Source organism: Gymnogyps californianus, chromosome Z, assembly GCF_018139145.2.
Source record: "Gymnogyps californianus isolate 813 chromosome Z, ASM1813914v2, whole genome shotgun sequence".
NCBI classification, from domain to species: domain Eukaryota; kingdom Metazoa; phylum Chordata; class Aves; order Accipitriformes; family Cathartidae; genus Gymnogyps; species Gymnogyps californianus.
In genome coordinates this window covers 29,630,931-29,642,586 of record NC_059500.1, presented here as the reverse complement: position 1 = coordinate 29,642,586, position 11,656 = coordinate 29,630,931, and the positions used below count along the sequence as shown (strand labels likewise).

Here is an 11,656-nt window from a genome sequence, read left to right as displayed (position 1 = left end):
TAGTTTCCATCCTCCTTCTGGTCCTGTATGCATCTCGTTAAAAATACTCTTATACAACAACTCTGTGTTTCATGTAAGCATGCTTTGCATTAGGATGCTAAGTTATTGTGACTGTGTACTTTAACATTAGTTTTTCTCTTTTTATCCTGTCATTGGAGATTACTTTCAAAAATTGAGCTTTTCAAGCAAAAAAATTAGTGGTCCTTGAACAAGTGTTCTAAAGTTCATTTAGCATCCTGCATCACAAGCTGTAGAAGTAATTGGATATTTAGACTTCTTATCTATTGGTTGTCCCTGTAACTAAAGCAACAAATTACAATGAACATTTCAGCTGCTGTCCAAGAGCAGAGCCTGATATCACTAAACCAAACCCCTAGACCAGTTCTGCTGTTCAGTTAGACGTTTCTATTAGGCAAACCCCTCTTGAATTGCTTTCTGTACCTCAGCAAGGCCAATTTTCTAAGTAGAAGTGGCAAAATGGGCAGGAGAAAGAAGCAGAGATCACAGGAGTTTTCTCCTACAGGCTCAGAAAGAGCTACTTAGAGCACTAATGCTCCTATGAAGGAAAACAAGATCTCTCTGAAATATGGATTGAATTTTCAGTAGAGGCTTTTACTATAAGCCATTGTTACCCCTCTGAGCTGCGCCCAGAACTGAAGTAACCTCAAGGAGAGGAAAAGCTAAGTAAGTGAAATACAAAACAGGTGACAGAAGTCAGGACCTCCAATAGCTTTTAGGTGCTTTTTCGAACATAACTCCAAGCAGTGTGATAAATCCATTCGTGTGATGATCTAATCTTACAGCTACAGAGGTAACGTTCATTACAGTGAAATCTTTACTTAAAGGAAGCCATCACCACATAATGAAGAGCAATAGTGGAAAAGCTCAAGCACCTTATCCTAAAAGAAACAGTTGCATATTCCTTCAGTTTGTAGAACTACCAGCTTCACCATCACCTTTTAGATGGAAATACTTTCTGTTGAGTAATAGTGCCATGATCTACTTCTTTCTCTCCAACTGTGATGGTGGGAAGGATCCCATCATGCAGATGTGGGAAATGTTAATTTTGGTACACTAAAACTGGAAGAACAGGAAGTTGAAAGTCAGCCAGAGAAGATAATAGGTTGTTGTTTTCTTTTAGTGAACATTCAGAGAAGTGCTGTGATAGCCCAGAGAGGAAAGGCGTCTACATCAGACCACGTCCTTTTGTAGCTCTGCTGTGATCAGTAGGCAAAATAAATCACACCAACCAACAGAGGTGTCATTCCCACTCACAGTAGTGAGTGGAAAGAAGCTGCTATTGAGAATAGTGCTTTTTTGCCCTTATCTTCCAGGGAAGTGGCATAATTGGATTATTTTTCATTAATATATAGACATTATACTAGAGTACTTATGGACAGCAAATTGTTAATAAACATCGCTACATTAAAATTTAGCAAAATAAAATTAGTCTTTTACATGCTCCTTTTAACAAAGCTATACTGACCAAGTTGGAAAGGGGACCATATTAACAGAATTTTCAAAAAACACTACTTCAGTGGTGTAGACTAAATATGAAATCTGAGCCCAATGAAATCAGTGGCAAATTTCCTACAGATTATGCAAAGCCAAGATTTTTGCCCTGATTACACCAAGTTAGTCAGTATTAGGTTGGCAACCATGTCCCAAGAGATCAGAGATATTTTAAATTAAGTTGAGTTTCAAGATGACAGCAATAGTTAAGCAGCAGGAGAGATAAGAAAGCACCATTAATGATATATATGATTGTCAGCATAGAGAATGGATTTTTTTCCAACCTCACAATCAACATTTCCTAATTAAAAAAAAAAAAAAAAAGAAGTAGTATTCTGGGAAAAATACATTCTCTTAACATATTTACTGAGAAAACATTTTAGTCACTGCACTAGTAAGAGCTAACATGATGATAGTTTATTTTCATAAATACAATACACAGCATCATAAGACTGCGGAGATATGTCTGTCAAATCTGAGAAGTGAATGTCACAGCCACACTAAACAAAAATCATAAAACACAAATATACTGAAAAAAACAAAATGCTGTAAAGCTTATAGACATCAATGATCATTTAAATCATTAACAATACCTAAAAGTTCACAAATTCATAGTAACACTTTGATACTAGTGTTAACTTGTCATAAATATATTGCAGATTTGAATTCCTATCATTTGTCACAGATCATGACATAATTACACGTGGCACTAGTCTATGAAATAAGTAACAGAGCTCAATATGTTTACTATTCCGTAACTACAATCACTAACATCAGGAATAATTACCTCCTGAAATTATTTTCATCCCCTTCTGTGTGTGTTAGCACATATAAGTACACTTCTCTATTGGAGTTAAATTATCTAGCAAAATTACTGGCAATATTCACTTTTAAATTATCATGCTTATCTTTGAAAACCTTATGCAAAATCCTTTGAAACAGCTTCTATAAAGTTTGGAGCAGACATGAGTATTGTAAATGTGCAAATGATGGCAAAAAGGGTAAATGCAACCAGGCATAATCTGTCTATCACAGCAGCTGCAAACTTCCACTCACTGCAGATCTCTTCACCCTCATCTTGTTTCCTGAAGCGCATTGCTATGAACTGAACTTCTTCCAGGATCTTCACAATCACCGGAATAGTATCCATTAAAGCTTTCTTCTGAACGAGCTCAGTATCTTCTGGTAAGGGGCAAGTAATCTTTCCGCTCTTGCTACCCAGATCATTCTTCTGGGAGCAGCATGGATTATCCATCGCATGGTAGCTATAGATCGTGTTGCCATTGCTGGACTGGTGCCCAGGTAGGACATTCATCTCCATGCTGTTTACGCTCAGATGGTGCTTGGGATAGCTATATTTGCAAGAAAGTGGCTTTATATTTTCCCCGGGTTTTTTCATTCGTAAAAACCAAGCGCACCAATTCAGCAGGATGACACGGACCTGAAAGAGAGTGATCATAATAGAAATAAAGGGAGCTTTTCTGCATTTTAAAAGTTTTTGAAACATTTTGTTACTATTATAGTTAGCCTGTATGGTCCTTTAGAAAGACTGACTGCTTTCTGTGGTCTCCAGCTATCTGCTTTCTGGATTTTTGGGGGTCTGGCTTCTTCCCAAGGATGACCTTTTTTTGGATATATCTTGAATGTAGAGGTGTTCAACGCCCACTCAGCTTATAAAGCAAAAGGAATATAAAATCTTACTTTACAAAATAATTCTTGAAGTCCTATCTTTAGCAAACTATCCCAGATCTCTGTAATTGCGCAGAGGGCACAAATATGGCTGCATGGTTTTCAACCATTTCTCAGATAGTATGGAAAGACATACACCTAAACATTTTGGGGGCCAATGTTTAGATTCTACTGAAAAAACCCCTATACAACAGACTAACAGCTGTTTTTAGCACATTCCCCACCCCCATCTCTATTCTTTAAGTCTAAATAAACAGCCTTGGTTGTTGTGGGTTTTTTTTAATTTGAAAGCCATTTTTAAACTCCTTTGAAGAGTTCAGCCACATAATACAGCAGGCCTTTTTTCAAAAGAATAATAGTAAATCAATTAAATTGGGCAGTTCAAAATCTGAATGCTACTATTAACTGCTGTCATTTCCCTGTGCTCTGGTGTACAACTGCTCTGGTGTATCATGAGAGCGCTCTAACCTGCACATGGCAGATTGTACCCCATATGTTTCTTGTCAAGGTCATCAAATGAGCTAACTCCAGAGAGTACATCCAGCATTTTTTCCCAGTTAATTGATCTTCAGATGTCTTGTCTGAAATCTGAGCCTGCTATGATTCCTATTGTTAACATTGTTTGCTGTGAGAGGCAGTAAAAAGGCTGTGAAATCTGTAACATCTTGTGTGAAGGGCAGCAAACTAAATCAGTAAAATCTTGTAATTATAAAGTCCTTCAGGTATTATGTATACAAAATGGATATTTGCAATGCGCTTGTGAGAGTCCCTCCAGGAGGCTAGGTGGCCTTTTTAATGACTTCATCATTCTGGTTGCAAGTCAAATAATCTGATGTGCAGGAGGGAACAGACGTGACCTCTGGTTTCACTTCTAAGCCTTGGCCTACGACTCCCTGTGTGATCCTGCTCCAGTCACTTTGGCCATGTTTGACTCAGGACCACACTTTGCTTCCAAGGTTGTTTTAGATACAGGATGAGTTGTCTCCTGTGTTTGCACAGTACAGATGTGGGGATGGGGAAATTACAGCTAGCACTTTGAGTTGCTTCTGTAATGACAAGCCTAATTTCAGAAAGGAGGAGGCATTAATTACCATAGGTGGGAATAATAATAGTAAAGGCCAAAAACAATGACCAGTAGAAGATGGTTACACAATTTTTAAATTCTGCAGTGTGAGCTTTTCTGGGTCACAGCCCCATGCCACTTTCTGCAAGCCTTTCTGCTTCTCTCCCACTGATGAATCTTTTATTCTTCATCCTGAAAGACTATTTTCCTGTGATTCATATTATTCTGCTTTCATTGGGGTCTTTAAATATTTCATTATTTCCTCCGTGGTCACCACAGACAAATAGAAAACTATAATGTACCAGCCTAAAAAATGGATCCTGCATTTAATTGAACTTACTTAATTACAATGTCCTCTGACTGGTTATGGACACAAAATGGAACTTCATGGAACAAAATAAAGATCTTAATTGCTAGCAATATTTCAACAGTGTCAGTGGCAAAGGGGAGAGAGAAATTAATTCTCCAGTACTGTGAAATTCCAAAATGCTAAGCCAGACAAACTTTGCTATTGGAAAATGTTAATATGTCTTCCTTAGCTCTGGAAGGAGATGTGAGGTGAAAAAGCTCTATTCTACAGAAATGCTACTTTTTCTTTCAAGACGAAGTGTTTACTCCTTAGGGAAATTAGATTTATAAATACAACAAACCCATTTCCCTTAGAAAAATAAATACACAGAAGACATCAACACAGCTTCTAATTTGCTTGAAATTCCAAATGCCCTATTTCCTTGAAAACACAGACACTCAGGCATCAATCTGTTCTTGTCATACCAATTAATTCAGCAGACAGCTGCAGCATAGGGGTTGTTGGAAAACAGCCTGGGCATGATGGTATGAATTTATGTTCTCACCTGCATTATCATATCTGGGTTTCTCTGAAGGAAGGACACAGGTACAGCTGCCCTCAGAGGTCAAGAGCCTAACCCTGCTGTGACCCTCTCCACCAAGGTCCTCCCCTAAGCATAACACAGCTGTACTGCTAGCTCCCATCACAGCCACCTGCTTGGCCCAGTCCAGAGGGGAGAGTCTCCAATTAAAGCTCTCCTGGTAAGGGGCATCAGCACCTGAGCAAATCTGTGCATGTCCAGGTTTAAAGCATATCGAAAGAAAAGCCTGAAACCTAACAAACCTGATTTAGGCACAGCAAAGAGCCAGAGTGCTCTTGCCTTTTCCCACAAAACCCTTTCTTCTCTCTGTGCTTGGTCTCTCCATGTCTCTCACCTATGCAACAGTCTTGGTTGTCAGCAGAGGTAGGTCAATGGAGCTGTAACCCATGCCTGATGTTATCTGCTCCCAAACTGCTCTTTAGCTGGACCTTCTTTAGTGCTCTTTTCCATGCTAGCTCAGCAGACATTATCAAAAGTCTCAAGTAGCTAGCAGCTCTCCCCATCTGAGTAGCCAACAAACGCCCTGACTGAACACCTCAGATTTAAACTCCTCTCTTGGAAAAAGTTGGCTTTAGTAAGTCACCAAAGATTAATACAAAGGAAGGCACAATTCTCAGCAGTGGAGTAAGGGAAGAAGTGAGCACCTACAGAGAAGCTAAATACTAACATGCACATCTCCTCCCTCTTCTGCTTCAAAGGCCAAGCACAGAGCCCTTGAGAGATAGGCAGGGAAAAGAAGCTGCTCAAGTGTAAATAGTTTAGAAAGCGGGTTTTTAGGCAATGCAGTCAGTTAAATCTTCTAGGTCTGGTGCTGCTTCCACACAAGCCCAATGCCTTCCCCTGCAACTCACTCCAGCAGCTAATTCTATTTAAGCAGGAGGTAAGAACAATCCTGTAACAACATCCAATCAATCAGGGTTAGAGCTTTGCAATAAACTGATGTCTGGCTCTGTCAGGATGAGAAGGGTGCAGGGAGTAAGTAGATGGTAGGTGTATCTGCTGGGACTGGAATTGCAGAGAGCAAATTTCGGGTAAGCAACATTTCCTTCGTTCTGCAGATGGCTCTTAGATTCCTGGTTTTTATTGAGCAAAAATCTTTCAGGGTGTCTCTGTAAGAAACACCTGACATAGGTGGACAGGAAAAAAAAAAAAAGGAGACTTTGCCATGAATCCTAATGACTGAGCCTTGCCCATGCCTTGCAGAGGACTAATGCCCACTTTTGTGAGGTGAGCCTCTTCCCTGCACAATTGGCATTCACTCTTTTTCTTTTGAGATCTCTCAGCCCTGTCAGCTTGCCTGGTCTACAACTTTCACAGTCTATCATCTGTGCTTCCCAGTAATGCTTTCCACAGTCTTTGCTTCCTGATGGCATTTTTTTAATGTATGCCAGTTCAGCTGTCAGGCCATTGAACAAGGTTCCTCAAGAGTGAGAATTTGTTGCACACTGTGTTTCCAGCCAAGAGAGCAAGACACTGGTAGAGAGCAAAAGCTGACTTGCAGGGCCTGTGAGCAGATTTAACATGAGCCATTGTGTCTAGGCTCCTCGAAAAGCAGACGAAACAATAAAATTGTCCATGGGGGCTGTTATGCTCCTGCAGACCCTGTCCATGTAGACATCTGAAGCACGTTTACCCAGATTTGTGCCGCAGGTCTTGCTTACATGCAGGTTTATCCAGAATTCAGATACTCTGCTGTCTTGAAAGTAAAGATGATTTTAAATGGTACAGCACTTTAAGAAACAATTGTTAGTATGCTTAATTGCTACTGGACATTTTTCTTTTAATTTGCATTGATGCTGCGGTTTATTTTTAGAGAGGCTAAATTAGAAAGCTGTTCTGTACTCAGCCTGACATTGGTAACCATGTGACATTCAACGTCATGTCAGGATAATTGTCTAGCATGACAAATGTGGTGAATGAGATACCAGAGGATGCTGTACAACTAGACTTCTGTGAAACCAGGCTGGGTAGATAGTTGACTGTGACTATTTGTATCTGCTTCTGCTTTCATTCCTTTTCTTTTTGTAAATACAAAGCATACCTTGCTTATTCTAAAATCTGTCATTGGGAAAAGGAGACAGAAAAAAAGCATCTTTTCTTTTAACTTGAAAATCTAATGGAAACACATTCCTCCTGAAAGCCAGCTGGCATTGATGTCAGACCTCACTGGGCTAACAGAGTCTACTGCTGTAGAGAAAAGAGGGAGAGAGACCACATGTTAATGCACTGAGAATTGATCAGATGGCAGCAGATTTTGGCAAACAAAATTGTTTTTCCACACAGACAAGGGGATGTGACTTTAGCAGAACGTAGGTTTCCAAGCCAGGGAAGTCCAGGGGTCTCCTCAGTACAGTCAGACTGAGCCCAACAGCATTGCTTTTCTGTTTCTGCTGGTGGTGCAGTGGCAGTGAGCTCCAAGCTGTGAGAAGCATAGCTGGGTTCAGTATTCAACACCCTCACTACATTGAGATATTGGGGTTCCTGATCTTCCAGCAACTCAGGGAGCCAGCTCATAACTGGAACAGATGCAAGACAGAAGTAAATTGGCTTCACCTCCTGTCTTTGTTTTGGGAGATTACAGCTCTGTCACAAACTGCAGTGAGAACCTCTGTAAGGTAACAAAGCAGACAAACTGCCCAGCAGAGACCAGGAAGTGTTTGTTTAGTGCTTTGAAATGTCACATTTTATCAGTACTGGTGTCTTCTGGATAAGAAATCAAAGGTGTTGCACTTTGATTGCACAGGGTTAGCACTTGCAAAGTGGGTGCTGAGCAAGATTACTCTGCCATGACTCAACCACCCCATTGTAAGTTTAAACAGAAACCCCAAATTACAGATACTGTTTTTATGGAAAACCAAATTTAGTATGTTTGTTCTTTCCCTCCAATAGCAAAAGTAAGTGTCAAACATACTGTCTGTAGCTGACTCTTCAGATTAATGGAGAACAACTTCTGCCCCTCATCTATAACTAGTTTACTATAGCTTTTAGATTAATTTTTTCTTTCAGTAGGCTATTGAATATTTACCACCAAAGCTGCTTACCCATTTGGGCATCTTTCCTGCTTGTGGGTCATGATGGTGAAACTGCAGAACCAGCACTGTTACCACCACAGACAGACCAACGATAACCATGATGCTAGCAAAATACTGAGCTGCAAGTAAAAGAAGGACTTAGTTAGGAAGGGAAAAAACAAACAAAAGGCAAATAATATTTGTTGGCCATGCCTTGAGATCTACATTTGAGAAGTGCTGCATCACATCCAAACATCCTTTTCTCTGGTCTTCCACACTGGAGCATTTGAGGCCTTTGAGGTTTTCAGTGTATCTGCTCAGCTCCCTCCTCTCCAGCGAGAGAAGGTCTAGAGCCAGTGAAAGGTGTAAACTGCTTGGGTTTTGTTCCCAGAGAGGAATGTAGGGCCCCCTGCTATGGACCAGCTCCCTGCCTGAGCCAGGACAGTGAGAAGCTGAGCTGACCAGACCTACTAAACATCAGCATCCCCAGTCCTGGGCCACCCTGCGGTACCAGCAGAGGTGCTGGAGGGAAATGGTGTCCTCATGGTGTCACTGGACCCCCTCAGAAGGTGTCACCAGACCCCCTCCCTCACCCCACCACTGCTCACAAAGGGTTAGGCATATTTTTCAGCACCCTCCTCAGCCCTCAGGACCACTTCTTTTGGTTCCTGTGAAAGCATGCTACACCCTTGCTGAGTGCTAAATTTAAGCCTGCCATGCAGGAAAGAACTAAAGATCTTGAAAGCCAGAACTGAGACTTGAAACTGTATCTCCTAAGTGGCAGCAGAGCTTCCTCATGCCAGGAGTGAGGCTGATGCACTGGAGTGTAAAGTGGAATTACTCACAGGGCTAATGACATTTGAAGGCTGCTGTGGCAAAATACCAGGGAGCATTAGTGTTGGCTGATACGAAGGGGTGATGTGGGAGAGCATGTGACACTGTCCCAGACTGCAGCCTCCTCCTACCCGCAGCCCTCCCTCCTGCAGCTTGCAGGAAAAGTAAAAAATTAAATACAAGCTCCAAGGCAAGTTTTGTTCCAGCTCTGTTTCTCAATACCAATTCCCACTGCCTCAGCAGCAAAAAGCTTGTTCATAATAACCAATGCTGCAATTGCTTCAAGAGGCAGGCATGGCTTTCCATGGCAAAATGAATTGTGCAGCTGAATTAGAAGAATAGTCCCAAGGGTGCGGTGAATTGAAAGGTCTCTGCTGTACTTACTCATGAGAGAACAGAGCCAGGCAGAAGCAGAGCAAACCAGGAACTCAGGTTTCAGGGAAGCTGGCTGATCTGATTCCAGTACGCCCAGTGTAACAGAAACACAGCAGTGTTGATATCGCTGGTTTAATTACTGCCATAAGTCACTAAATAACTTCCATAAATTCTACGCATTTCGATGCCACCAGAATTCAAAGGCCTGAAGTGGTCCATTTAAAATAGCTTTTTCACAGATCTTTGGAAAATTAGTCACCTGGTTGAACTAGGAAACAATTTAGTATTATCTGACTCAAGATCCCAGCCAACGATTAGTAAAGGAATTCACACTCATTTTTTTGTGCTGTAAACCCAGGAACAGAGGTCAGGAAACTGCTATGAAGACCTGCTAGTAAACAGGGAAAACAGTTCCCTGAAGGAACAGACTGGGAATTGTAGGGGACCTGTGGACCCATAAAGAAAGATGTTTTATGTTTTTGCCTGGTGGTAGGCGAGAAAGATGGCTGGGTGTGCATCACCTGCATTTTGGGGGAGCCCTTCTGTTCAAGGTACAGTGAAGTTTTCACTTGGAAAGTAAGGATGGAGAAAACAGGGTATGGTATTTCAGCCCTATTATCAGTGCCAGGCAATCAAGTGTCACAAGGTATCTGTGAAATGAGAACTGGCAGGTACACTTATGCAGCCCAGGTAGGTGCAGGTACTATATTCATTTCAGGTGGAGAAAGCCCCAAAATCCTGGTGCAGCCCAGACCTACTCTAGGGCTGGATTTTGCCAGCCCTGAAGAACCAGCAGTGAAAGGGGAGGAAGGAAGCAGCAATGGCTGGCACACCTGTCATGTTAGGTGACATATGACACACATATCTCTAATTGCAGATATGATGAAGGCTGTTGCCTCCTTCCCTGTGGCAAGACAAGGTAGACCTAACAGCTGTTGTTCACAAAGGAATTGCTAGATCTTCTGCCCGTGGAGCTCTTTGATTGAAAACATGACTCTGTGCTTACAATCCAGACCCTGCATTGGGGTAGAGCCACAGGTAGGGAAGGCCAAGACAATGACGGTTCACCTGTAAGGGAAGGAAAAGCCCCAGAACTGAGTGGGTATGTCCATGAGGCAAAATGGTGCTGGCACTGAAACGGTATCCATACACACTCAGCATTTTCTGATCTTTCCTTCCAGGGTTTAATCCTACATCCTCTCTTTCCCGGCAGCAGAAAACCATGGTCCTCCTGCAGCAGTCAGGAGAACTGGTGGGGAAGACTCCTGTGCTGTCTCCCATGCACCTCCCTAAAAGCATGGCTTAGTCCTCCTCCAGTCTGCTGGTTTGGCATCTCTGTTCCTGGCAGTCTTTAGCCCTCACACCAGCCAGATCAAACCCATCACTTGGTGAAAGCTACAAGGGCTGCTGTCCCTTTTCACCTCTAGCACCCCCTCTGATATGACTGTGACTCGACCTTCTCCAGTAATCCTGTGAGCAGAGGAGCCTAACTGCTGAAAGTATCAAGCTACAATGTGCATAGATAACACTTTCCTTGGAGCCACGGGACGCAGTCTTCACTCACCGTACCCTAGCCCCACACAGTCCTGAATTAGTGAACTCTATTCCTGGGCCTCCACTGATGTTGCTGAGCACAGAAATAGGATGCTCTCCTGTGAGATATGGTATGGGAGACAAGCAGTGGAGTAAGAACTTAACTTTGGTCTCCCAAGCAGCAGCCGCAGCCCATCCACCAGACTTTTTTCAACAGTATTTTAGGGTCCTTCTTAAAGCTTACAGCACTTAGGCAGGTAAGGCTTTGAAGCTGCCACTCCCACAAAGTCCTACCCCTACATGTGTCTGTTGGCGGGGGTAAATGCAAATCTGATTTTACAAAGAAGCTCAGTCCCTTTCATTTAAACTGCAGAAGGGAAATGCTCAGCAACTCTCACTAAGCTTCTCTCTGTATTCTACTTAAGAGCTCCTGGTTACTAGATTGTCTCTGGTATGGATGGGTCAGCTTGGAGGCTTTAACAAATTACTTCACCATGGGCAGTGTCAGGAACAGCAATCCCAGATCAGAGTACATTTGAAAGAGCAGGGGCCTGGTTGCTGTATGTCAGCTGCTCTGAGGCACAGCTGGGAAGTGACTGACCGCTTCCGGAGAGGAACTGGTTCATTTGCACTCTCTGCCCTGGACAGCCGCCACACGCTAGGAAAAGGGACCAGAAGACCTGTGTTTGGAGCCCCTCAATATCCATGACTTACACAGCGACATTCCTCAAGGATACCAAGGTCTGCAC

The 11,656-nt window shown here is 42.4% G+C and overlaps 1 protein-coding gene across 1 annotated transcript in view; it reads right to left on the bottom strand.

Moving 5' to 3' along the window:
• Window positions 1–2,431: 2,431 nt before the first annotated feature.
• The window catches only part of LOC127027589 (neuronal acetylcholine receptor subunit alpha-7-like), a 64,569-nt gene continuing 55,344 nt past the window's right edge, over window positions 2,432–11,656 (bottom strand). Inside the window, exons 9-10 of the mRNA XM_050913376.1 lie at window positions 8,196–8,305; window positions 2,432–2,953 (exon numbers count right to left, since the gene is read on the bottom strand). Of these exons, the coding sequence (XP_050769333.1) occupies window positions 2,432–2,953; window positions 8,196–8,305 (632 nt within the window). The remainder of the gene's footprint in view (window positions 2,954–8,195; window positions 8,306–11,656) is intronic.